Consider the following 27,268-nt stretch of genomic DNA (forward strand, 5'->3'; position numbering starts at 1 on the left):
CGCCAATGTAAAATGGGGTTTATGGATATAAATATGAACTTTATCGAACAAAACATACATGTATTTTGTAACATTGAGTCTTGGGAGTGTCATCTGATGAAGACCATCAAAGGTTAGTGATTCATTTTAGCTGTCTTTCTGGTTTTTGTGACGCCTCTCCTTGCTTGGAAAATAGCTGTGTGGTTTTTCTTGTCAAGGTGATGTCCTAACATAATCTAATGTTTTGCTTTCGCCGTAAAGCCTTTTTGAAATCGGACACTGTGTCACGTTCTGACCAGTATGAGGGTTATTTTGTTAGTGTAGGCTGGTCAGGACGTGGCAGAGGGTATTTGGTTTATGTGGTTCGGGGTGTGTGTATTATGTAGAGGGTAGTGGATGTATGTATTCCGGGGTTTAGTCTATGTTCTTTCTAGTTAGTCTGTTTTCTATGTTTAGTTAATTGGGGTGTGGACTCTCAATTGAAGGCAGGTGTTGTCTAGTTGCCTTTGATTGAGAGTCCTATATATTAGGGTGTGTTTGTGTTTGTAATTTGTGGGAGGTTGTCACTTGAATTGCTGTCTTGTGCCTTCAAGTCTATTCGTCGTCCATCGTTTTGTTTTGTTTGTGTAAGTGTTTCATTAAAGTTAATTATGAGCACTCAACCCGCTGCGCCTTGGTCCATTCCTGACGACCGACGTTACACACTGTGGTTAGATTAAGGAGAATCTTATCTTTAAAATGGTGTATAATACTTGTATGTTTGAGAAATTTGAATTATGAGATTTTTGTTGTTTTGAATTTGCCGCCCTGCTATTTCACTGGCTGTACCGCGGGTGGGACACTAGCGTCCCACATAGCCCATACTAGTTAAGACCTTATCAATAGCCTACTAAATTGTATCTTGCTTATTAACTATGTTTGGCATGTCCATGTCTATCCCTAGCCTCTATATCAATGTGAATGCCGTAGTTTAACTATGTATTTCCATATTGAAGCAATGCAATTAGAACAATATGGACTGCTAACATGTTCAACATATTTTGCAAACGAGGCAGGCTAATTAACAGACTAGGCTATAATGGACTAACATTCTAATTGGAGTTGATGACAACGCAATACATAAAATGCCTTAAATACACAACTTGAAGCAATCACATATTTAACCATGGAGCACATTCTGATTGGCCAGTGAGGGACCAAGCCTCGACACACCCACAACTTGTTTATTCAGAAAAACCCAGCCCTTTCACGCCACCGCCAGCAACTGCAAACCATAATTGTGGTAGTAAAAATATTTTTGACACACCCCCAAACCTACAGAGCAACCGTTATTCACTTAGTTTACCCATTCCGTTAGATTTGTTAAAATAGAGCCCCTAGTCTGCATCCCACATGGCACCCTTTTCCCTATGTAGTACACTACCTTTACCAGGGCCCATAGGGCTTTCGTCAAAGGTAGTGTGCTACTGTGTATATATAAGGGGTGTCAAACTCATTTTACCCCGGGGGCCGCAAAAAGGTCTTCAACGAGGTCCGGAGGGCCAGGTCCCTTCCATAGAGGGGCAAGGGAGGAGATGGATGGCCCCCTGGCCTGCCTGCTACGCCTGTAATAACCCCATCAGTCAAAGTGTCAGCCCAGCTGGCTCCAGCAGGTTTCTAGACATTGCTGCCCCCCCCCCCCCCCCCCACTAATTTTTCAATAAAGTTGTACAAAATAATACATTTTACAGTCTGTACAAGAATAATAGTTCAGCAGTAAAGTAAAGAGATAGAGAGCCTGGGAAGGAGGGGTAGGGTAGGAGGGGGGGGGTAGGGTAGGGTAGGAGGGGGGGGTAGGGTAGGAGGGGGGGTAGGAGGGGTAGGGTAGGAGGGGGGGGGTAGGAGGGGTAGGGTAGGAGGGGGGGTAGGGTAGGAGGGGGGGGTAGGGTAGGAGGGGGGGGGGGGGGGGGGGGGGTAGGGTAGGAGGGGGGGGGGTAGGAGGGAGTTGGGATAAGGGAGATGGAGGAAACCAAGGGGGGGGGTAAATAGCATCAAGACTGAAAATTTGTTTTTTTAATTAAAGCATTTTTTTCTTATTGGGGGTAGTTAATTATGTTATGTGTCTTTATGTTATTTATTTTGGATAGATATACAGTACCAGTCAAAAGTTTGGACACACCTACTCATTCCAGGATTTTTTTTTAATTTCCACTATTTTCTACATTGTAGAATAGCAGTGAAGACATCAAAACTATGAAATAACACATTAAATATATTTTAGATTCTTCAAATTATCTGATGGAGAAGATGTCTTTTTTTTTTTTTTTTTTTAGCATATAAAAAATGCTTTGAAAGATCAGAGGTTGGACCTAAGCAAGTGTTTAAATACTTCCCTACACATATAGAATATTTTTATACAATTGTGTGTTGTCTTTGTGACCAGTATGATGTTTCATCAGTGATCATTTTTGTTTGCATGATTGAGTTGGGTTATTCATTACAGTACACAGGGGGCCATTACAGAGCACAGGTCTGGAACATTACCAAAAAACACCACAATTCACAAAACTATACACCGGAATAGACTATTGTAAAACTTACATTAATAGCATGGGTTTTATTTGCTGAAATGTGTGCCATTGGCCAGCTATTAAAAGGGACAGGCGGCTATTTGAGACTCAGCGTTTAATTGAAGTTTTACGGTAATAACGCACATTAAAGTTGCAGCATACTGTATGGATGCATGTTGAATCCATTGTGTGTGGGAGTGTGTGCGTGTCCGTGTTTTGACTCATGCTCCCTGAAAGTCGTCAAAAGCGTGTGTCTTGGCACCAGGATACCAGGTGTCCATTGAAGCGTTGTTCATTCTCCCCCCTGTCAAAAAAAGGTATGGGCCCAACACATCAGAGACTGGGCTATATTTAGATCCCGCTCCAATGCCTCCCCTTTCTTTTTCCTCATGGCCTAAAGTGAAATGTCTACATGCTGCTCACTAGAACAGAGTATATAGCTGGTCCATAGCCATGTCCCCATTTCAATATATTCAGATGACAACATTGGCTTCCCTATCAAATCACATCAAACCACCATGCATCAAAACTCAGAGATGTAAAAAACCATTACTTGTTGAAGATTTCTGAAAAAACTATCCCCTCCACTCAACAAGCACACACAGGCATATTGTCTTTAAGATGACAATGAAGCATAAGGAGAAAGCAAGAGAGAGATGGAGTGAGGGAGACGGAGAGAGGTAAAAAGACAAGAGTCTGGAACACAGCAAAGAGAGGTGGATGGAGAGAAAGAAACAGACATATTTTCCCTTGAAGCCCCTCTCGAATGTAATGATGATGTTGAGCCTTTGAGCCTCCTTCTCCCTCTCCATCTTTGTCTACCTCTGTCTCTCTCTCTCTCTCGCCCTCCCTCCCGCCCTCTCTCCTGCTCTCTCTCTCACCTGCTTTCTCTCACCCTAAATTTCCCTTGGGAGGTCTTGTCAGTCGCTACTAACACGGAGGATCAATATCCTGCCATGAGTGTGAGCCATTGATGGGAGTCTGATCCTTCAGCAGTGCCCACACTCCAACTGTCTTTCCTGTCCCTTAATGACCTAATGTGTGATAAACTGCAGAGAGAGAGAGAGAGAGAGAGAGAGAGAGAGAGAGAGAGAGAGAGAGAGAGGAACTGCCCCAGATGATATTCAGCATTATGGACAGTTCTGGTGACCTCCTTAACATGCCTGTCTTATCAGACCTATTGTGAATGTTTGTATGTGTGTGTGAGTGCTAGCTGGGTTGGTGGTATTCTCAGATGCTCACGCTAGCTATGGAAATATGTCACAAGAGGTTCAAAGGAAGTGCACTATGGAGGGAAAGGGTGCCATTTGGGACGCAGGCCATGTCGGTGGTTACCTTAAGTCCACCACACTCTGCGGCAGAACCCCGGTCCACTCCGGTGATGTAGATCCCCAAGGCATACTCTGCCCCACCCCGGATCATCAGACCTAGTGAACGGCCATCGTCCAATACCAGGTTCACCTGACAGAGAAGTGGGGGGAGGAGGGAGGGTGAGGGAGGGAGAGGGAGGGGGAGAGAGAGATTTGACAGAAAAAAAATCCAGCATTGTCTAAGATTCTGAATGCCATGTCTTTTTTACAACAAATTGAGCAGCTATTTGTAAGTGAGTTATTGTTGGCTAAGAAGAGTGAAGTGGACTAATTTGTCGAGACAATAAAACATTATGATTCATGTGAAATCCCTGAACAGCTGACATCTGGAAACGCCCAACACTAAATTACACTCTTAAATGCTAAACTAAGCCATGTCAGAGGCCAGTGGTAATGTGAATGCTCAGTCTGAGTGGGCACCTGTGTGTGTGTTCAGTGACCTGTCACCCTAACAACCAACCAACTGTAGGATCAAACCATGCACGTCACAGCACACCCTACAGATCTAGAGAGCTGGTATATGTGTATTTGTGTGTGTGCGCGTGTGTCTACATATGTTTGTAAACAGGCTCACCTTCTTCTCATCTCCCTCCTGCAGTATCTGCATGGTGCTGCGTCGTTGGCTGTCCGTGCATCTCAGGGTGGCACTGCGGAGCTCTGGGAGGTCAGGGGGAGGGGGGACACTGTGACCCTGAGGGTCCACCCAGGTGTACACATGGTTAGTGACATAACCCCCCGGGATACGCCCCACCGACTGCACCGACAGGGACAGCTTCTTACTGCCCTTCAACACCTAGAGAGAGAAGAGGAGAGGAGGGGTGGAGGGGAGAGGAGAGGAGATGAGAGGGTAGATGAGGGGGAGTAGGGGAGGAGAAGAGAGCAGGGGAAAGAGATGAGTCAATATTTCACAAATCATCCAAATCATCTATTCATACATGAGCAAGCACTTCAAAGCACGGAGTACATACAGATCATTCTGGCAATCAATCATACATTCACACATGCAAGCATGCACCTGTACACACACACACACACACACACACACACACACACACACACACACACACACACACACACATACACACTTGATATGCTGAGACAAAACACTCTGGGTTGTGCCTCATTGATTTCTGATAGTCTGCTGTACCTGCAATCATGTTTGTGCAATGTGTTGCGTTGAATGCATCAGTGTGTGAAAAAATCATACTATTCCTTTGTTGTACTGTCAAACAGTCAGATTCTAAAAAAGCCTGTCTTCCAGACTGTTCTCCTAGGGCTGTATGTATCAAGCATCTCAGAGTAGGAGTGCTGATCTAGGATCAGGTCCCCACTGTCCATGTAATCTTATTCATTGTGATCTAAAAGGCATTCCTACTCTGAGACACTTTATGAATACAGACCCTACTTTACAGAGAATCAATTGGGAGTTGGAGTACAAGTAGTGCTGGAGTACATAGCTCCTAATGCACTGAGTTATGCAGATTGGCTTCTGTTCTCCTCTGAAAAATACTTTGACAAAAACAACATCTACAGAGTCCACTTAGTTGATCCTGTGCTTCCCCCTGAGCACCTGGTAAAGAAACGCTGTCGCTGGCTCACTCTCCAACCAAGGAACATGAATTCAGACGCAAACTGAAGTATTGAGGAAATTCAGAAACTCTTGTAGGATAGTGGGGGTTGATAAAAATGCTTCTCTATACCCTTTAACTGGAACAGAATATGGAAAAATATGACCTTGGCATCCTGTAATCTGAACCTTCAACTTAGACATTTTAAATTTGTTCACAGACTGTATTTAACACTAAGGAAATGTTTTACGATGAAATTGGCCCCAACTCCCAACTGTTCACTGTGTACCATAAATCAGGTAGGCACATTTCTTCATATGATGTTGTATTGCCCTGCAGTTAAATGCTTCTGGGACAAAATTACAAAATGAATTTAGTGCATGAATGTAAATATTCAATGCTTTGCATCTACTATGTTACTTAACGATGATGGCTCCTTGAATCGCTCAATCAGTCAGTCACAAATAGAAGCTCTAACATCAGAATGAATGGTGAGAATGAATGGTGCTAGTCCAGAAACAACAGAGGCCTGGACAAATATACTTGACTGTGTAAAGAATAATCTCAGCTAAAGCCCAACACATACAAACAAATATTAACAACTTATAAAGCGCAACACATACTGTACAAATAATATAAACTACTTATAAAGCCCAACACATACTGTACAAATAATATAAACTACTTATAAAGCCCAACACATACAAATAATATTAACTACTTATAAAGCCCAACACATACTGTACAAATAATATAAACTACTTATAAAGCCCAACACATGCTGTACAATTAATATAAACTACTTATAAAGCCCAACACATACAAATAATATAAACTACTTATAAAGCGCAACACATACTGTACAAAAAATATAAACTGCTTATAAAGCCCAACACATACTGTACAAATAATATAAACTACTTATAAAGCGCAACACATACTGTAGAAATAATATAAACTACTTATAAAGCCCAACACATAAATAATATAAACTACTTATAAAGCCCAACACATACTGTACAAATAATATAAACTACTTATAAAGCCCAACACATACTGTACAATTAATATAAACTACTTATAAAGCCCAACACATACTGTACAAATAATATAAACTACTTATAAAGCCCAACACATACAATTAATATAAACAACTTATAAAGCTTAACACATACAATTAATATAAACAACTTATAAAGCCTAACACATACTGTACAAATCATCTAAGCCTATTGGGAAAGCGTGGTGGGGGAGGTTTTTCTATGGTTGCCGAGAGGCAGGAAAGGAGGGTGCATGTAAAAGCATCTCACTTGTTTGGGGGGGGGGGGGGGGGGGGGGGGGGGGGGGGGAGCTTAGGGGATAAGTGGTGGGGGTGGGCAGATAGAGATATGGGGGGACTGACAACTACCTGTGTTGATAGGCGGGGTGGGAAGCGGTGGAAAACATTTGTTTATTTTTCTTTAAATACCAATTTTATTATTGCAAAATCCTGTGTGATCAATATGATCATTTCTTTGTATGTATTTCTTTTGTTTTTCTTTTGAGTGTCAGCCCACGGGTACATGTCATGTAAACTGAATATATGAATTTAAATGAATACTGGGTTACCCACCCCAACAAAAAAATGCCATAACAAATAAAAGCTTATTTATTGTTAAAACCAACACATTTCAGACACAGCCTTCATCAGGGTTTGGCATCTGGCTCAGAGCACTAGTTACACTAGTTACACTAGTTATAGTTACAGTTCACATTACAATCACAGATGCATTATGAAAGTGCCATTACAAACACTTCTAAACTGATCAATCTCACCTAATAATCTTGGGACCCAAATCTTGTGTCAGCTAGCTGGCTACCTCCATTCTGTCACTGGAGATTACACCTGAAAAGCCTATTGTGGCACTAACATCATCAGTATTCTAGAGGAAGAGATGCAGATAAAAGAACAGACTTCATATTCTAGTGAGTCTGACAGTAAGGGAGTAGATGTGCGTCTTTGCCAAGCAGACTCTGAGTCTGTACTGCTGTGATTTATGTGATCCAACAGGCTCTCTCTCTCTGGTACGTGCCGCCTTGCTGGGCCCAGAAATGTTCCTTTCCATTTAGGGGAAAGAGAATAGGAAGTCGGAAAATTAACTGTTTAGATTAAATGGAAACTGAAAGGGCAGATACAGTTTGGTAGAGTAGCAATTAGGAAGGGGGGCTGAGAGGAGAGGCAGAAGAGGGGGGGGGGGGGGGGGGAGGTCCAAGAAGGGAAGGGAGAGAGAGGAAAGAGGGAAAAGGAGAAGATGGGGGTAACAACAGTAATTTAGAGCAGGGCTTCTCTACAGTGGCAGCAGCAGCGGTCCTAATGTGGTGTGTCCCAGCAGGAAAGTACGGACTGGGACGGTGCCTGATGGAGTGCATCGGTAAGGCCCACACCAACAACACATAATGGGTGGTAATGGGAAATAAAGGGAAATAAGAAGAAATGGTAAAGCCAAGTTATATACAGTGGCAATCAGGCAAGACCGTAAAAAACAAGTTCCCTAATGAAAATCCAGACACAACCATATTATGCTACAGGACCAGTACTATGTATGTGTGGGTGTGCGTTCGTGTGCATATCATAGCTACTGTACACCTATTCTTTTTAAATAATGTAATCAGGGGAAGTAACAGTGTGCATGCCCGCCTGCGTGCATGTTTGTGTGTGTGTGTGTGTGTGTGTGTGTGTGTGTGTGTGTGTGTGTGTGTGTGTGTGTGTGTGTGTGTGTGTGTGTGTGTGTGTGTGTGTGTGTGTGTGTCTCAGATAAAAGGGTTGTGGTAGTGACAGTTGAAGACCCACATTGAGCCTCTAGAAGGACCAATGGATTTATGCCACCCAGAGAAAAGGCTCTTCCCTTGTATCCTGGTAAAACTGCTTTTTAGGGGGCTACAGGTACGTCTTGGCTCCTATTGTGGAAACACTCAAGGCTAATTATTCCCGGTACTTGGCGGCGCTTGGCAGGTTCGTTTAACCGGCATGCACACATGAATGCACACACATTGACACACGTGCACACACACACATGCACACACACACACACACACTGTCACTCCCTGTGTATTTACCACTGTGTCCGAAGGGACTTATAAACCATCTGAGAGATGAACAGGAACGGGGGAAACAGCTCAGTGCTCCGTGAGAAAGAGGAATGTGTGTGTGTGTGTGGTGTGTGTGTGTGGTGTGTGTGTGTGTGGTAACGTTAGCATCGACAGGGGAACAGAAACACAGACGTACTAAACAGAGCATGTGTAAACATTAGCTTAACAATTAGAGGATCATAAGAAGTAATTGTGTCTTTGCTGGCAGCGGTGTGTGTTTAGAATGTTCAGAATGTGATTATGTGATTACAAAGTCAACACATGAGGGGGGGAATACAGTTGGGCCAGAAAGGACATCTGCATTGGTTTGATATGTTGTATTTATTTAAAAGCAGCAGCTACTCTTCCTGGGGTCCACATGAAACATGACATAACGCATAGTACAGAACATTATTAGTCAAGGACTGAACTACATACATTTCAAATGTCCCACATAGCCTACATATCAGTACATACACATTATATTTAGGTCTAATACATAGCACAGTGCAAATTACAATACAAGATGTATAAAATGGCAGTAAGGTGTTCTTTTATATGTTTTTTTATCTGGTTTTATTGCTAGCTTGAGTTACCTGGGGTGGCAGAGAGTTCCATGTAATCATGGCTCTATTCAATACTGTGCATTTTTCAGCCTCTGTTCTGGACCTGGGGACTGAAGACAACTCTGGTTGCATGTCTTTGCATACCGATGAGTGTCCGAACTGTGCCAGCTGCTTGATCAGACAGTTCGGTACCTACAACACATCAATACCTCACACAAAGACCAATAGTGATACAATCAATCCTCCTCAACTCTGAGCCAGGAGAGATTGACATGCATGGTACTAACACTTTCCCTCCGTGTACGTCTAAGTGCGATACGTGCTGCTTTGTTCTAGACCAACTGTCCTCCTTTGCCGCACATGACCACACAGCTGGGCAGTAGTCCAGGTGTGACAAAACTAGGGCCTGTAGGACCTGTCTGGTCGACTGAGATGTCAAGAAGGCAGAGCAACGCCCTATCATGGACAGACCTCTTCCCGTTTCATTAACCATTGAGTCTATATATGTTTTGACAATGATAGCTTGCTATCTAGTGTTACACGGAGCAGTTTAGTCTCCTCAACTTGCTCAATAGCCACATAATTCAATAATAGATCTAAATGAGGTTTAGCGTTGAGAGGGATTTGTCTGAAAAATTATGCTTTTAAGTTGAGATATTTAGCACCAGCCTATTGATAGTTACTATTGATTGTTTCTTGATGGGTGCATGCCTATCAGTAACCGGAAGAAGCAGTTTCATAAATGCTTCAAGTGCAGTGTCCGGATGTTCCTCATTACACACATCAGACCAACAAATATATTTCACATCTTCAACATAGGAATCATTACAAAACCTCTTGTATGAGCATTTATACACAATTTTAGGTGCAATTTTTGGAACTATTAAATTATGATCACTATATCCGATGGGTGTGGATACTGCTTTAAAGCAGATTTTTCCAACATTAGCAAAGTTTTGATCAATAAACGTGAATGATTTATTTCCAGTTCTGTTTGTAAATACCCTGGTAGGTTAACTAATGACTTAAACCAGATCGAAGTCACTGGTTACAGCTTGGAGCTTCTTTTTCAGTGGGCAGTTTGATGACAACCAGTCAATATTTGGGTCACCCAGAAAATATACCTCTTTATTGATATCGCATACATTTTCCAACATTTCACACATATAGTCCAAATACTGACTTTTAGCACTTGGTGGTCTATAGCAACTTCCTACAAGAATAGGCAACAGGTGAGGCAGATGAACCTGTAGCCATATTAGTTCCACATCATCTGACATGAGATCCTCTCTCAGCTTAACAGGAATATGACTCTGGAGATGCATGGCAACACCTCCTCCATTTGCATTTCTATATTTCCTATATATTCTATAACCTTGTATAGTTACTATTGCATCAAATTATCTACAACGCCTTCGGAAAGTATTCAGACCCCTAGACTTTTTCCACAATTTGTTAAGTTAAAGCCTTACAATCTACACACAATACCCCATAATGACAAAGCGAAAACAGTATCCGCTCCGAGACAGGATTGTGTCGAGGCACAGATCTGGCGAAGGGTACCAAAAAATTTCTGCAGCATTGAAGGTCCCTAAGAACACACATCATTCTTAAATTGAATAAGTTTGGAACCACCAAGACTCTTCCGAGAGCCAGCCGCCTGGCCAAATTGAGCAATCGAGTGAGAAGGGCCTTGGTCAGGAAGTTGACCAAGAACCCGATGGTCACTCTGACAGAGCTCCAGAGTTCCTCTGTGGAGATGGGAGAACCTTCCAGAAGGACAACCATCTCTGCAGCACTCCACCAATCAGGACTTTCTGGTAGAGTTTCCAGATGGAAGCTACTCCTCAGTAAAAGGCACATGGAAGCCCGCTTGGAGTTTGCCAAAAGGAACCTAAATACTCTCAGACCATGAGAAACAAGATTCGCTGGTCTGATGAAACCAAGATTTAACTCTTTGGCCTGAATGCCAGAGCGACACGTATGGAGGAAACCTGGCACCATCCTTAAGGTGAAGCATGGTGGTGGCAGCATCACGCTGTGGGGATGTTTTTCAGCTGCAGGGACAGGGAAACTAGTCGGGATCGAGGCAAAGATGAATGGATCAACATGAACCCGACCAAACATCTCTGGAGAGACCTAAAAATAGCTGTGCAGCAAAGCACCCCATCCAACCTGAGAGAACTTGAGAGAATCTGCAGAGAAGAATGGGAGAAACTCCCAAAATAGAGGTGTGCCAAGCTTGTAGCATCATACCCAAGAAGACTAAAGGCTGTAATAGCTGCCAAAGGTGCTGAGTAGAGGGTCTGAATACATACAGTTGAAGTCAGGAGTTTACATACACTTAGGTTGGAGTCATTAAAACTCGGTTTTTCAACCACTCCACAAATTTCGTGTTAACAAACTATAATTTTGGCATGTTGGTTAGGACATCTACTTTGTGCATGACACAAGTCATTTTTCCAACAATTGTTTACAGACAGATTATTTCACTTATAATTCACTGTATCACAATTCCAGTGGGTCAGAAGTTTACATACACTAAGTTGACTGTGCCTTTAAACAGCTTAGACAATTCCAGAAAATGATGTCATGGCTTTAGAAGCTTCTGATAGGCTAATTGACATCATCTGAGTCAAATGGAGGTGTACTTGTGAATGTATTTCAAGGCCTACCTTCAAACTCAGTGCCTCTTTGCTTGACATCATGGGAAAATCAAAAGAAACCAGCCAAGACCTCCACAAGTCTGGTTCATCCTTGGGAGCAATTTCCAAACCCCTGAAGGTACCATGTTCATCTTTACATTCAATAGTACACAAGTATAAACACCATGGGACCAGGCAGCCATCATACCGCTCAGGAAGGAGACGCTTTCTGCCTCCTAGAGATGAACGTACTTTGGTGCGAAAAGTGCAAATCAATTCCAGTACAACGGCAAAGGACTTGAAGATTTTGGAGGAAACAGTTACAAAAGTATCTATATCCACAGTAAAACGAGTCCTATATCGACATCACCTGAAAGGCCACTCAGCAAGGAAGAAGCCACTTTTCCAAAACCGCCATAAAAAAAGCCAGACTACGGTTTGCAACTGCACATGGGGACAAAGATTGTACTTTTTGGAGAAATGTCCTCTGGTCTGATGAAACAAAAATATAACTATTTGGCCATAATTACTATTGTTAGGTTTGGAGGAAAAAGGGGGAGGCTTGCAAACCTAAGAACACCATCCCAACTGTGAAGCACGGGGGTGGCAGCATCATGTTGTGGGGGTGCTTTGCTGCAGGAGGGACTGGTGCACTTCACAAAATAGATGGCATCAAGCTTGTTCACAAATGGGTCTTCACAATGGACAATGACCCCAAGCATACTTCCAAAGTTGTGGCAAAATGGCTAAAGGACAATAAAGTCAAGGTATTGGAGTGGCCCTGACCTCAATCCCATAGACATTTTGTGGGCAGAACTGAAAAAGTGTGTGCGAGCAAGGAGGCCTACAAACCTGACTCAGTTACGCTAGCTCTGTCATGACAAATGGGCCAAAATTCACCCAACTGTCACGTCCTGACCATTGTAAGATGTTATTTTCTAAGGTAGAGTAGGTCAGGGCGTGTTTTGTGTTTTGTTCTATGTTTTCTATATCTATGTATAATTCTAGTTTTCTATTTCTATGTTTTTTTGGGGGGGGGTTGATCTCCAATTGGAGGCAGCTGGTACTCGTTGTCTCTAATTGGAGATCATATTTAAGTAGGGTTTTTTTCTTCCTGTGTTTTGTGGGTTATTATATTTTGAGTAGTGTTTGTTTCTCTCTGCGTCACGGTTTGTTGTTTTGACAAGTCAGTTATTTATGTATTGCAAAGTTTCACGGAATAAATAAAATGTGGAACTACATCCACGCTGCACTTTGGTCTGCTCCTTTCGACAGCCGTGAAACCAATTTATTGTGGGAAGCTTGTGGAAGGCTACCTGAAACGTTTGACCCAAGTTAAACAATTTATAGGCAATGCTACCAAATACTAATTGAGAGTATGTAAACTTCTGACCCACTGGGAATGTGAATTAAGAAATAAAAGCTGAAGTAAATCATTCTCTCTACTATTATTCTGACATTTCACATTCTTAAAATAAAGTGGTGATCTTAACTGACCAAAGACAGGGAATTTTTACTAGGATTAAATGTCAGGAATTGTGAAAAACTGTATTCGGCTAAGGTGTATGTAAACTTCCGACTTCAACTGTATGTAAATGTGATATCAGTTTTTTTTTTTTATTAGCAAAAAATTCTGAAAACTGTTTTTTGCTTTGTCCTTGGGGTGTTGTGTGTAGATTGATGATGGAAAAAACTATGTAATCTATTTTAGAATAAGGCTGTAACCTAACAAAATGTGGAAAGACTCAAGGGGTTTGAATTCTTTCCAAATGCACTGTAAGTGTGTTTCAGAGATGGCCGGAATATGAATGTCTTCTGATGTTAAGTTGTTTTCCTGGGTTGCTTGTTTGTTTTTAGTGCTATTCTGAGAGGCTGATCCGAGGTAGACATGTCAGAGACCTTTACATTTGAGTCAATGGTACTAAGTGGGCTGCCCATAGTGGGATTCTTCCTAAGGCAGACAGTGCAGTGCAAACAGTGGAATGAAATTCTATGTGCATATGATTTATTGCAGACAATACTTCCAGAGCTGACAGTTAAAGGAACATAGATGAGGTTACTTACATTCACTACACTTCTATTTCTCTGGGATATAATCTGATTTCCATGTCCTCTGTTGCTTATTATGACCGGGAGGACTGGAGCCCTACCAAACCCAGACCGTCAGTCTCTTAAACAGTTCACTATATTGATGGAGATAATCCTGGAACCCCTGCGGTTAGGGTGAATCCAATCTCTTTTAAAGAGTGTTGGTTGGAGACGTTCCTGTCTTTCTTCAGGAACTAATTTAGGACAGTGTGGCTTCTGTAACGTTCCGAACCCCTTCTATAGCATGGCAGGGGCAGAGATAACTGTCCTCTTCCCTTTGAATGAGTTCAAGTGCAGGTCGGTAGGCAGTCCAGTTGATCTGCCATCTACATGGATCAATCAAGCGCTGGCATGATGACCAAAGCTACAGTATGTGTACACATGTTAGCAAATTTGGCAAAGAAAAATAAAAGTCACATACAATATATAAACATATTACAACTGGAGTAGGCCAACCCTGCTGGGTGTGCAGGCTTCTGTTCCAGCCTAGCACTAACACACCTGATTCAACTTATAAAACCTAATTAGTTGATAATCAAGTGTGCTATCGCTGGGATGGAACAGAAGTCTGCTCCCCCAGTAGATCAGAGATCAGTGGAGTGAGGTTAGACACCTCTGGTATTGACTTTTTTTTGTTCACCTGAAATTATGCTTTATTATTAATAGCCTACGTGTTACTAATATGTCTAACCTTCACATATGAGTTAGCTTAATTGTACACTTATATGAAATAGTTTTGATTCTTTCAAGTGAAGTGTTTAAACTCAAATTAGTTTTATTTGATTGTCACTCTTCTTTCAGCATATCAGCCACGTGAAACCATTTTGCAGCTGAAATTGACCGTGGTGATGAATTAACTACAGTAGTTGTAGGCACTGTTATCATGCAGCTTGTGGTAGCCACTCAGCTATTGTCGAAAGAATTGATGCTGTGATCTTCCAACATGGCCGCCAGAAGGTGACATATGTCAACTGGCAGAGGTGCATCTGAGTGAGTCAATCAAGCACGTTCTTTTTTGCATGTGGCTATGAGCACACATGTATAAAATGTTTTTGACAGTATACAACGCCAGCTTTTCCCCACGAGTCTGTGCACATTCTAGTACAATGTGTAGATGTATTTGATGTGTGTGTGTGTGTGTGTGTGTGTGTGTGTGTGTGTGTGTGTGTGTGTGTGTGTGTGTGTGTGTGTGTGTGTGTGTGTGTGTGTGTGTGTGTGTGTGTGTGTGTGCCTGTGTGTGCTTGCTTGTGCCTGTGTGTGCTTGCACATGTGTGTGCACATATTTAGTGTATACAGGAGCTGTTTGTTTCATGCTAATGCTAAATGGACTGATGTAAACACTTAGATGGATGAATGATTAATTGACAAGGCCATTCACAGACTTAATAGACTGGAGGCATCAATCACAAGGAGATATCTACAATGCAAGTAGCTTCCAGCCTCCCCTGCTCCAATCACCCTCTCAGCCAATCCATCCATCCCCCAATCAATCTCTCTCTCTCTCTGCCACTCCCTCTTATCTCTTAACTTTCTTCCCATTCCAGTGATTCTCTTGTTCTACAATTGATGTAGGCCTACAATGCATTTGGCACCCATCGGTTGTGATACAACGTAGAGTTTTTCTCCAGAAACATTATTACACACAAGTGTTGTGGAGACAGAACACAATGGTTGTGTCAACATCTTTGCAAAGACAAACTCTTTGTTGTAACAAAAAACTATTAGTTGTAGCACAATCGTTGTGTCAAATGCACTGTACATCAGTTGTACAACCTGAGTGTGTACTGGGCCTCCTTCAGACTCACAATAGCGACATTTCCATTTGATTAACTGTTTGATAGTTGGGGAATGAGTCTGAGTCACATGGACCCATATGTGAGAGATTTAAGGGGCCTGGGATAGATTGATCTGGCCCCTGAGTGGCAGGACAGAGGGGCCCCGTTAGCCCCTTCCACGAATCCTTCCCTCATTAATCAACCTCTCCTCCCATACCTCTACTCCTCCTTCACTCCATCTCTCCTCTATCGAGAGTCGCATCTCTCAGCTGCGGTTATTTACAATGCATACTAGTTGCCACATATATTTACTCAGAGAGAGAGAGAGAGAGAGAGAGAAATTTCTCTGTCTGGATCTACAGATTCCTTCACTATTGGCCCTTTTGCACTCTTATCTTAACATGAACACAACAGCTGATAGCAAGATCCCACCTCTGAAGCTACATTTATTGATAAACCCCTTTAAATCAATGAGTAACAAACAGCCATGGGAACTGACAATAACCAACCTCATCTAATGTGTTCAACAGACCTACAGTTGAAGTCAGAAGTTTACATACACATTAGCCAAATACATTTAAACTGAATTTTTCACAATTCCTGACATTTAATCCTAATTAAAATTCCCTGTCTTAGATCAGTTAGGATCATGACTTTATTTTAAGAATGTGAAATGTCAGAATAATAGTAGAGATAATGATTTATTTCAGCTTTCATTTATTTCATCACATTCCCAGTGGGTCAAAAGTTTACATACACTCAATTAGTATTTAGTAGCATTGCCTTTAAATTGTTTAACTTGGGTCAAACGTTTCAGGTAGCCTTCCACAAGCTTCACACAATAAGTTGGGTGAATTTTGGCCCATTCCTCATGACATAGCTGGTGTAACTGAGTCAGGTTTGTGGGCCTCCTTGCTCGCACACGCTTTTTCAGTTCTGCCCAGAATTCTTCTATGGGATTGAGGTCAGGGCTTTGTGATGGCCACTCCAATACCTTGACTTTGTTGTCCTTAAGCCATTTTGCCACAACTTTGGAAGTATGCTTGGGGTCATTGTCCATTTAGAAGACCCATTTGCGACCAAGCTTTAACTTCCTGACTGATGTCTTGAGATGTTGCTTCAATATATCCACATAATTTTCCTCCCTCATGATGCCATCTATTTTGTGATGTGCACCAGTCCCTCCTGCAGCAAAGCACCCCCACAACATGATGCTGCCACCCCCGTGCTTCACGGTTGGGATGGTGTTCTTCGGCTTGCAAGCATTTTTCCTCCAAACATAACGATGGTCATTATGGCCGAACAGTTATATTTTTGTTTCATCAGACCAGAAAACATTTCTCCAAAAAGTATGATCTTTGTCCCCATTTGCAGTTGCAAACCGTAGTCTGGTTTTTTATGGCGGTTTTGGAGCACTGGCTTCTTCCTTGCTGAGTGGCCTTTCAGGTTATGTCGATATAGGACTCATTTTACTGTGGATATAGGTACTTTTGTACCCGTTTCCTCCAGCATCTTCACAAGGTCCTTTGCTGTTGTTCTGGGATTGATTTGCACTTTTCGCACCAAAGTACCGTTCATCTCTAGAAGCAGAATGGGTCACCTTCCTGAGCGGTATGACGGCTGCCAAGTCCCATGGTGTTTATACTTGCGTACTATTGTTTGTACAGATGAACGTGGTACCTTCAGGAATTTGGAAATTGCTCCGAGGGATGAACCAGACTTGTGAAGGTCTAAAAAAAAATTCTGAGGTCTTTCCTGATTTCTTTTGATTTTCCCATGATATCAAGCAAAGAGGCACTGAGTTTGAAGGTAGGCCTTGAAATACATCCACAGGTACACCTCCAATTGACTCAAATGATGTCAATTAGCCTATCAGAAGCTTCTAAAGACATAATTTTCTGGAATTTTCCAAGCTGTTTAAAGGCACAGTCAACTTAGTGTATGTACACTTCTGACCCACTGGAATTGTGATACAGGGAATTATAAGTGAAATAGTCTGTCTGTAAACAATTGTTGGAGAAGTTACTTGTGTCATGCACAAAGTAGATGTCCTAACCGACTTGCCAAAATTATAGTTTGTTTATAAAAAATGTGTGGAGTGGTTGAAAAACTAAGTGTATGGAAACTAAAGGAGAACTGCTGGGCTGCGTCCCACATAGTATATAGTGCACTACTTTTGGCCAGGGCCCGATAGTGAATAGGCTGCCATTTGGGAGGCACCCCTGAAGTGATATGAATCCCCTTCACTGCTCCATCAAATCTACCACAGCAATCTGTTTTGCCATGGATCCCAAAAACTATTAACTAAACACTAGCCAAATGGATGAGCTCCTTTTCTTAGAAATGTGAGTGCAGATTTGGGGCCTCAGGTGGCCCCGGTGCCTGGCGGTTTCTCCTATCATCAGCAACAGCGGATCAATTACAGTCCATATGCTCACAGACACATTAATGTACTGCCACACTTTAACACTGCGTTCTCCATCTCCCCCCGCCGGCATTGGAAAGGCGTCTGAAATATAAAATGCAATGCTTTCTGAGTAATTAGCAGCGGTTTGCTCCAAACGCAGGAAAGTAACAACAATTTGATTCATACTGCCATTGGTTCCACCCTATAACTGTCTCATTCCAGGAAATGCAGATCTACAATTTTTACAAATAAGCTGCTTATGAGGTGAAATGTTGATTAGGGCCAGTCTATTCTCTCATTAGACTTAGAGTACATACTTAACCTGGACACTATCATGTATTTCTAATTTCTCCTCCCTCATTGCAAGAATTGGCATTGGCAGTATTTTCACGGCCGGATAAAATAAGTACTTGATTTAATCTGGTTATTACTCTTGCCCAGAAACTAGAATATGCATATAATTAGTAGATTTGGATAGAAAACACTCTAAAGTTTCTAAAACTGTTTGAATGGTGTCTGTGAGTATAACAGAACTCATATGGCAGGCAAAAACCTGAGAAGATTCCATGCAGGTAGTGGCCTGTCTGACAATTTGTAGTCTTTCTGTTGCATCTCTATCGAAATTACAGCATCTGTGCTGTTACGTGACACTTTCTAAGGCTTCCATTGGCTCTCTAAAGCGTTCAGAAAGCGGAATGATGTGTCTCCTGTCTCTGGGCAAAGCACAGGAGCAGAGTTTGTAAGTGGTCTGCCTGGGGACAGTGAGACTGGAGATGCGTGGTCACGAGACCTCACCATTTTTTTATTTGCCTCTTTGAATGAATACAACGTTGTTCCGTTGGAATATTATCGCTATTTTACGAGAAAAATATCATAAAAATTGATTTTAAACAGCGTTTGACATGCTTCTAAGTATGGTAATGGAATATTTCAAAAGATTTTGTCAAAAAATGCGCTCGCGCGTCACCCTTCGGATAGTGACCTGAACTCACGAACAAAAGGGCGGTATTTGGATATAACTATGGATTATTTGGAACCAAAACAACATTTGTTGTTGAAGTAGAAGTCCTGGGAGTGCATTCTGACGAAGAACAGCAAAGGTAATCCAATTTTTCTAATAGTAATTCTGAGTTTAGTGAGCCCCAAACTTGGTGGGTGTCAAATTAGCTAGCCTGAGATGGCCGAGCTATGTACTCAGAATATTGCAAAATGTGCTTTCGCCGAAAAGCTATTTTAAAATCGGACATAGCGATTGCATAAAGGAGTTCTGTATCTATAATTCTTAAAATAATTGTTATGTATTTTGTGAACGTTTATCATGAGTAATTTAGTAAATTCACCGGAAGTTTTCGGTGGGTATGCTAGTTCTGAACATCACATGCTAATGTAAAAGCTGGTTTTTGATATAAATATGAACTTGATTGAACAACACATGCATGTATTGTATAACAATGTCCTAGGAGTGTCATCTGATGAAGATCATCAAAGGTTAGTGCTGCATTTAGCTGTGGTTTGGGTTTATGTGACATTATATGCTTGCTTTGAAACTGGCTGTCTGATTATTTTTGGCTGGGTACTCTCCTGACTTAATCTAATGTTTTGCTTTCGCTGTGAAGCCTTTTTGAAATCGGACAACGTGGTTGGATTAACAAGAGTCTTATCTTTCAAATGGTGTAAAATAGTCATATGTTTGAGAAATTGAAGTAATAGTATTTTTGAGGTATTTGTATTTCGTGCCACGCGATTCCACTGGCTGTTGAATAGAGTGGGACGCTAACGTCCCACCTAGCCCATAGAAGTTAACACAGGTGTGAGTGTTGACGAGGACAAGGCTGGAGATCACTCTGTCATGCTGATTGAGTTCGAATAACAGACTGGAAGCTTCAAAAGGAGGGTGGTGCTTGGAATCATTGTTCTTCCTCTGTCAACCATGTTTACCTGCAAGGAAACATGTGTCGTCATCATTGCTTTGCACAAAAAGGTCTTCACAGGCAAGGATATTGCTGCCAGTAAGATTGCACCTAAATCAACCATTTATCGGCTCATCAAGAACTTCAAGGAGAGCGGTTCAATTGTTGTGAAAAAGGCTTCAGGGTGCCCAAGAAAGTCCAGCAAGTGCCAGGACCGTCTCCTAAAGTTGATTCAGCTGTGGGATCTGGGCACCACCAGTACAGAGCTTGCTCAGGAATGGAAGCAGGCAGGTGTGAGTGCATCTGCATGCACAGTGAGGCGAGTTACAGGGATTGGACTGCTGAGGACTGGGGTAATTTTCTCTGATGATTCCCCCTTTCCGATTGTTTGGGGCATCTGAAAAAAAGCTTGTCCGAAGAAGACAAGGTGAGCGCTACCATCAGTCCTGTGTCATGCCAACAGTAAAGCATCCTGAGACCATTCATATGTGGGGTTGCTTCTCAGCCAAGGGAGTGGGCTCACTCACAATTTTGCCTAAGAACACAGCGATGAATAAAGAATGGTACCAACACATCCTCCGAGAGCATCTTCTCCCAACCATCCAGGAACAGTTTGATGATGAACAAGGCCTTTTCAAGCATGATGGATTACCTTGCCACAAGGCAAAAGTGATAACTAAGCGGCTCAGGGAACAAAACATCGATATTTTGGGTCCATGGCCAGGAAACTCCCCAGACCTTACTCCCATTGAGAACATGTGGTCAATCATCAAAAGGCGGGTGGACAAATAAACAACCCACAAATTCTGACAAACTCCAAGCATTGATTATGCAAGAATGGCCCAGAAGTTAATTGACACCATGCCAGGGTGGATTGCAGAGGTCTTGAAAAAGAAGGGTCAACACTGCAGATAATGACTCTTTGCATCAACTTCATGTAATTGTCAATAAAAGTCTTTGATACTTATGAAATGCTTGTAATTATACTTCAGTATTCCATAGTAACATCTGACAAAAATATCTAAAGACACTGAAGCAGCAAACTTTGTGGAAATTAATATTTGTGTCAATCTCAAAACTTTTGGTCACAACTGTAGGTATCTCTATTTATTCTAAACAAACAGAGCGACGGACAAGGGCGACTGAACACCGCGTGGTACACCTCTGGAAGATCTGTTCTAACAGACACTCCGAGACCAAGAAGCTACGACTACTAAGGACATGGTGACCTCTGGTGGACAACCAGAGACTTACACAACCAGAGACTTGCTGTGGAACTATTCCACAGACTGATTGAGTAATTTCAACAGAGCGAGACGACAAAGACATACAAGCGTAAATATGTACTTTGCGTTTCAAAATCAGAATGAACGGTTGTTAGGGTGCTAAATATCCACATTTACGATGAGCGTATTAGTCAACTGTATGTACGATAATTGAATTCCTTTGTCTCTCCTCCTCCCTCTCCCCCCCTTTCATTGTGTAACCTGCCGCCATATCGGGTTAGTCCACTAGGGACTTTCATTGCATTATGTAGTAATCAATGTATAATCTATCCTTTGTGTGTGTTTACGTATTTCTGTGTGATTATTTAGTTGGTTAGTAAATAAATAATTAAGACAATTGGTGTAAGCGGATTCATCATTGAGACTAGGGTTTGTGCAGATTTATAGGATATTACAACGTTCAGAATGAGACTGAAATAGGAGCAAATGATTGATGGATGACGGATAGTATCTCGAGATATTCCGATTTTTTTTGTTAATTCGGGAAACGGTAACTCATTATATAAACTTTTCCCGTGGTGCCCCAGATTACTACTTAATTAATTGTTATATGTTTAATTTAATTGCGTAATAATTGAACGTGGTATGTAATTATTAGATAAATAGCATTCATCGCATTAATGGTAGCAACTTCACGACAATGCTAATGTGTGGATATCTTAGAATAGACAGTTGAAAATGCTGTTCAGAAAGTAAAGTGCTTCCATCAGGTAAAGTCAGTGTGATGTTGATATTGTGTAGCTGCCTGCCTGCCAGTCATACAAAGAGAACATAGGAAACACACCCTCTGCTTGTTTAGCAACCTGCTAACCATCAACCATCTATTCAGGCCGAACATAACCTGTAGGTCTTCCCCGGATCCAAACGCACTGAAAGATAACAATACAACACACACACACACACACACACACACTTTTCCCAAGATCACTTTGAGCTGAACTGTAATACTGTCTTAATCACGTGATACACATATACAACAACAAACAATTTCCAATATGGCCTAATCCAAGCCGCTGAACAATTAAATAACCAAATACCTATTAGAATATCTCTATATTTACACATGCTGGTAAAGCACTACTTAATCTGTACGATAATGGAAATGTCTGTAACGCCCTGGCCATAGAGAGGGGTTTTTGTTCTTTATTTTGGTTAGGCCAGGGTGTTACATTGGGTGGGCATTCTATGTTCATTTTTCTATGTTTTTGTATTTCTTTGTTTTGGGCCATGTGTGGCTCCCAATCAGGCACAGCTGTAGTTCGTTGTTGCTCATTGGGAGTCACACATAAGGAGCCTGTTTTTCCTTTGGGTTTTGTGGGGGATTGTTTCTGTTTAGTGTTTTGCACCTGACAGGACTGTTTGGCTGTCGGTTTTCTTGTTTTGTGTGTATCGTGTTCGTTCGTATATTAAAACCAAAGATGAAAACTAACTCCGCTGCACCTTGGTCTACTCTCTCTTCAGACAGCCGTTACAGAATCCCCCACCAGAAAAGGACCAAGCAGCGGAGGAAGGAGCAGCACCAGGAGAAGAGTGTTCAGGACTCGTGGACATGGGAGGAGATACTGGACGGTAAAAGACCATGGGCTCAAGCTGGGGAGTATCACCGCCCGCAGTGGGAGATCGAGGCAGCGAGAGCGGAGAGGCGCTGGTATGAGGCAAGGGAGCGCAACAGGCACGAGAGGCAGCCCCCCCCAACATTTTGGGGGGGCACTAGGGGAGTGTCACAGAGTCAGGTTGGAGACCTGAGCCAACTCCCCGTGCTTACGGCAGGCAGCGTGGTACTGGTAAGGCACCGTGTTATGCTGTGAAGCGCACGGTGTCTCCAGTGCGCGTACATAGCCCGGTGCGCTATAGGCCAGCCCCCCGCAAGTGCCATGCGAGTGCAGGCATCGAGCCAGGACGGATTGTGCCGGCTCAGTGCGTCTGGTCTCCAGTGCGCCTTTTCGGTCCAGGTTATCCTGCACCGGCTCTGCGCACTGTGTCTCCAGGGCGCTGGGAGGGTCCAGTTCGCCCAATGCCTGCGCTCCGCCCATGCCGGGCCAAAGTGGGCATTCAGCCTGGAGTGTGGGTAAATAGCCTAAGTACAAGAACTCCAGTGCTCCCCCACAGCCTGGTTTATCCTGTGCCTCCTCCTCGGTCCAGGCCTCCAGTGGGTCTCCCCATCCTGGTCCGTCCTGTGCCACCTCCTAGGACCAGGACTCCAGTGGGTCTCCCCATCCTGGTCCGTCCTGTGCCTCCTCCTAGGACTAGGACTCCAGTGGGTCTCCCCATCCTGGTCCGTCCTGTGCCTTCTCCTAGGACCAGGCCTCCAGTGGGTCTCCCCATCCTGGTCCGTCCTGTACCTCCTCCTAGGACCAGGCCTCCAGTGGGGCCCGCAAGTCCGGAGCCGCCAGAGCCGCCCGCCTGTCCGGAGCCGCCAGAGCCGCCCGCCTGTCCGGCACTGCCAGAGCCGCCCGCCTGTCCGGAGCCACCAGAGCCGCTCCCCAGCCTGGTGAGTCCTGTGCCTGTGCCCAGGGCCAGGCCTCCTTCATGTCTCCCCAGCCTGGTGAGTCCTGTGCCTGCGCCCAGGGCCAGGCCTCCTTCATGTCTCCCCAGCCTGGTGAATCCTGGGCCAGAGCCGTCGGAGCCGCCCGCCTGTCCGGAGCCGCCGCCAGAGTCGCCCGCAAGCCGGTCGCCGCCAGAGTCGCCCGCCAGCCGGTCGCCGCCAGAGTCGCCCGCCAGCTGGGCGCCGCCAAGGTCGCCCACCAGTCCTCCGGCGCGGCCAGGGGCGCCACTTAAGTGGGCAACGCCGAGGGTGGAGCGGAGACCACGTCCTGCACCTGAGCCGCCGCCGTAAAAAGGCCCACCCGGACCCTCCCCTTCAGAGTCAGGTTTTGCAGCCGGAGTCCGCACCTTTGGGGGGGTGGGGTACTGTAACGCCCTGGCCATAGAGAGGGGTTTTTGTTCTTTATTTTGGTTAGGCCAGGGTGTTACATTGGGTGGGCATTCTATGTTCATTTTTCTATGTTTTTGTATTTCTTTGTTTTGGGCCGTGTGTGGCTCCCAATCAGGCACAGCTGTAGTTCGTTGTTGCTCATTGGGAGTCACACATAAGGAGCCTGTTTTTCCTTTGGGTTTTGTGGGGGATTGTTTCTGTTTAGGGTTTTGCACCTGACAGGACTGTTTGGCTGTCGGTTTTCTTGTTTTGTGTGTATCGTGTTCGTTCGTATATTAAAACCAAAGATGAACACTAACTCCGCTGCACCTTGGTCTACTCTCTCTTCAGACAGCCGTTACAATGTCATACGGGTGTCATTGCATTCAGATAATGTTGCACTAGGGATGCAGGGAGGGAGGAGGTTGGATAGGGAGGGAAGGAAAGATATTAAGTGATGATGATTGCTTATTCTCTTTAATCAGGACAGTGCTATCGGTGTAAAATCTATGTGACAAGCTGTGTTTTACACAAATGCTCTTTCTATTGATGGGAAAAGACTTGTTTCTCATACTGGGGAACTGCATTTGCTTGAGGATATGAGGATGTAAGAACTTCCTTAGTTTCCTTCATGTTAGTATATAGGCTATAAGTAAGGACTAACAGCAGACGGTTTAATCCAAAGTCATTTACAGTAGCGTGTGCATACATTTTCACATGGACGGTCCCAGTGGGAATTGAACACATGACTGCAAGCACCATGCTCTACCAACTGAGCCACACAAAACTAGACGTCTTACATTTATGAGTTGCAGCAATTCATTGTCTTGTACCAAGTCCAATAAAATTATTTCACTGAGGCCCACATACACTTGATATTTACCAGGACAGACAGACAGACAGACAGACAGACAGACAGACAGACAGACAGACAGACAGACAGAGGTATACCAAAGGCCACATAATAAGTGAATCCACACGGTTGACTGACGGGATACTGAAAGCCTCGGCCTCATCCCCAGACTCATCCATCTTTTCCCACATATCTATCCTCTCTTCCCCCCCCTCCCGACGGACTCCCAGAGAATGGAAAGTGCTTTTGTGATTAAAGAGTGAGCATTCAGTGTTCAGTCCAAACCACATCCCTGCAGGGAGAAGAGGAGATGAGAGGCAGGTGAACGTTGGCTTGACATGCAGGTAATGAACAACAGATAACATTCCACAGAAAACCACGGCAAAATGACAAACAAGTCAAATTGAGGACTTAGATGATACTCTCCGCTGAGCAAACTATTACACAGGAGAAAGGGCTGAGGCTACGGACATAGCTCTGAGTCTTCCATATAGAATAAAGTGGGATGTGAACTGTGCTATAGGGAACTCTTAAAAGGCATACACTTTATGGGCTCTATATCGCCCCTCCACCCTGCCAGTTAAAAGCCATTTAAGGCTTTTATTTCCTGTCCGTTTATGAATATATTGAAGATATTGATGGGGTTTTCATGGGCTTGCTGGCCCAGCAGTGCTGCACTCAGAATTCTGCAGTCAGCAATGAAATAAATCACAGCATCTCAGAACAGAACTGAAGTTACTGTAGTACTGGAGAAGGATAGGACTCTTACTCCCTCAAACTAGACAGGCCGGTCTGTGATGAGACACTCTTTGGCCTGACCTCTGAACTATAGCCTGAAGATGATTGGTTTCGATGGTTTGCTGCTGTATGTTACAGTGTTTCCATTTGGCCAATCAGGCTGGTGTTGCATCAGAGTCTTGTGGGCTGCCACGGTGCTGTCAGACAGTGCTGCTGGAGCACTGAGATGATGCATTGTCTCATGAGCGGCTCTTCGCTGCCACAAGCGACTGTTTTTCATAGTTTCAGTGCTCAGTTATGCAGGAAATGTACTCCCAAGAGCCAGGGTGAGTCCACTTCCAAAGGGGGAAGTATCAACACACACTCATTCATGTTCTGAGTGGGGGTGATTAGCGGGGCTATTTAATTTAGCTGGTCCGCCTTTTCTTTGTGCAGGATTATTCTTTACTGTAGAGGTTTGTGTTGACGTGTTTGCGCTAGTGTTGCGCCGCATTGTTTTTCCCGTGTGTTGGGGCACTTATATTGTGTGCGCTTATTTCTCTGTTTGGGGTGGCTTGTTTATTCTCGCCTGTAGAACTTCATTAAAATAAACACTACATTGTGCTCGCTGCTTCCTGCATCTGATTCCACCTACGACGCCCGAGCCTTACAGGTATACACTCTACACTGTACATCCCTGTAATTGGTATACACTGTACATCCCTGTAGATGGTATACACTGTATATCCCTGTAGTTGGTATACACTGTACATCCCTGTAGTTGGTATACACTGTACATCCCTGTAGTTGGTATACACTGTACATCCCTGTAGTTGGTATACACTGTACATCCATGTAGTTGGTATACACTGTACATCCCTGTAGTTGGTATACACTGTACATCCCTGTAGTTGGTATGTCACGGTTGTCGTCGGGGAATGAGGACCAAAATGCAGCAGGTACGTGTATGCTCATATTTAGATTTATTAACTTACAAAAAAAACAACTGAATACAAAATAACAAAACTACTAGAACTAACAAACGAACAACTAAACAGTCTGGCAAAGCCTAGGGCTGAACACAGAACAATCACCCACAAAACACAAACACAAACACACCCTCATTTATGAGACTCTCAATCAAAGGCAGATAGAAAACACCTGCCTTCAACTGAGAGTCCCAACACCAATTCACCAGACATAGAAACAGACATACTAGACTCCACATAGAACTACCTAGACATAAACCAAACCCCGGACATACTAAATCAAACACCCTTTACACAAACACACCACCCCGAACCACATAAAACAAATACCCTCTGTCACGCCCTGACCAAACTACAAAACAATTAACCTTATATACTGGCCAGGACGTGACAGTACCCCCCCCTTAAAGGTGCTACCCCAGAAGCACCTTAACACAAAAAAAATTACCCCCAAACAATACCCAAAAGAAAATTCCCCCTTACTAAAGGGAGGGAAGGGAGGGTGGCTGCCGTCAACGACGGCACTGTGCTACACCCCCCCTCC

General features: G+C 43.4%; 1 protein-coding gene across 1 annotated transcript in view; it reads right to left on the minus strand.

Moving 5' to 3' along the window:
• Positions 1-27,268, minus strand: part of LOC115160285 (whirlin-like) — a 169,109-nt gene that overhangs the window by 92,914 nt on the left and 48,927 nt on the right. The window contains exons 2-3 of the mRNA XM_029710646.1: positions 4,473-4,691; positions 3,864-3,989 (exon numbers count right to left, since the gene is read on the minus strand). Of these exons, the coding sequence (XP_029566506.1) occupies positions 3,864-3,989; positions 4,473-4,691 (345 nt within the window). The remainder of the gene's footprint in view (positions 1-3,863; positions 3,990-4,472; positions 4,692-27,268) is intronic.

The sequence above is a fragment of the Salmo trutta genome, chromosome 23, assembly GCF_901001165.1.
Source record: "Salmo trutta chromosome 23, fSalTru1.1, whole genome shotgun sequence".
Lineage (NCBI taxonomy): Eukaryota > Metazoa > Chordata > Actinopteri > Salmoniformes > Salmonidae > Salmo > Salmo trutta.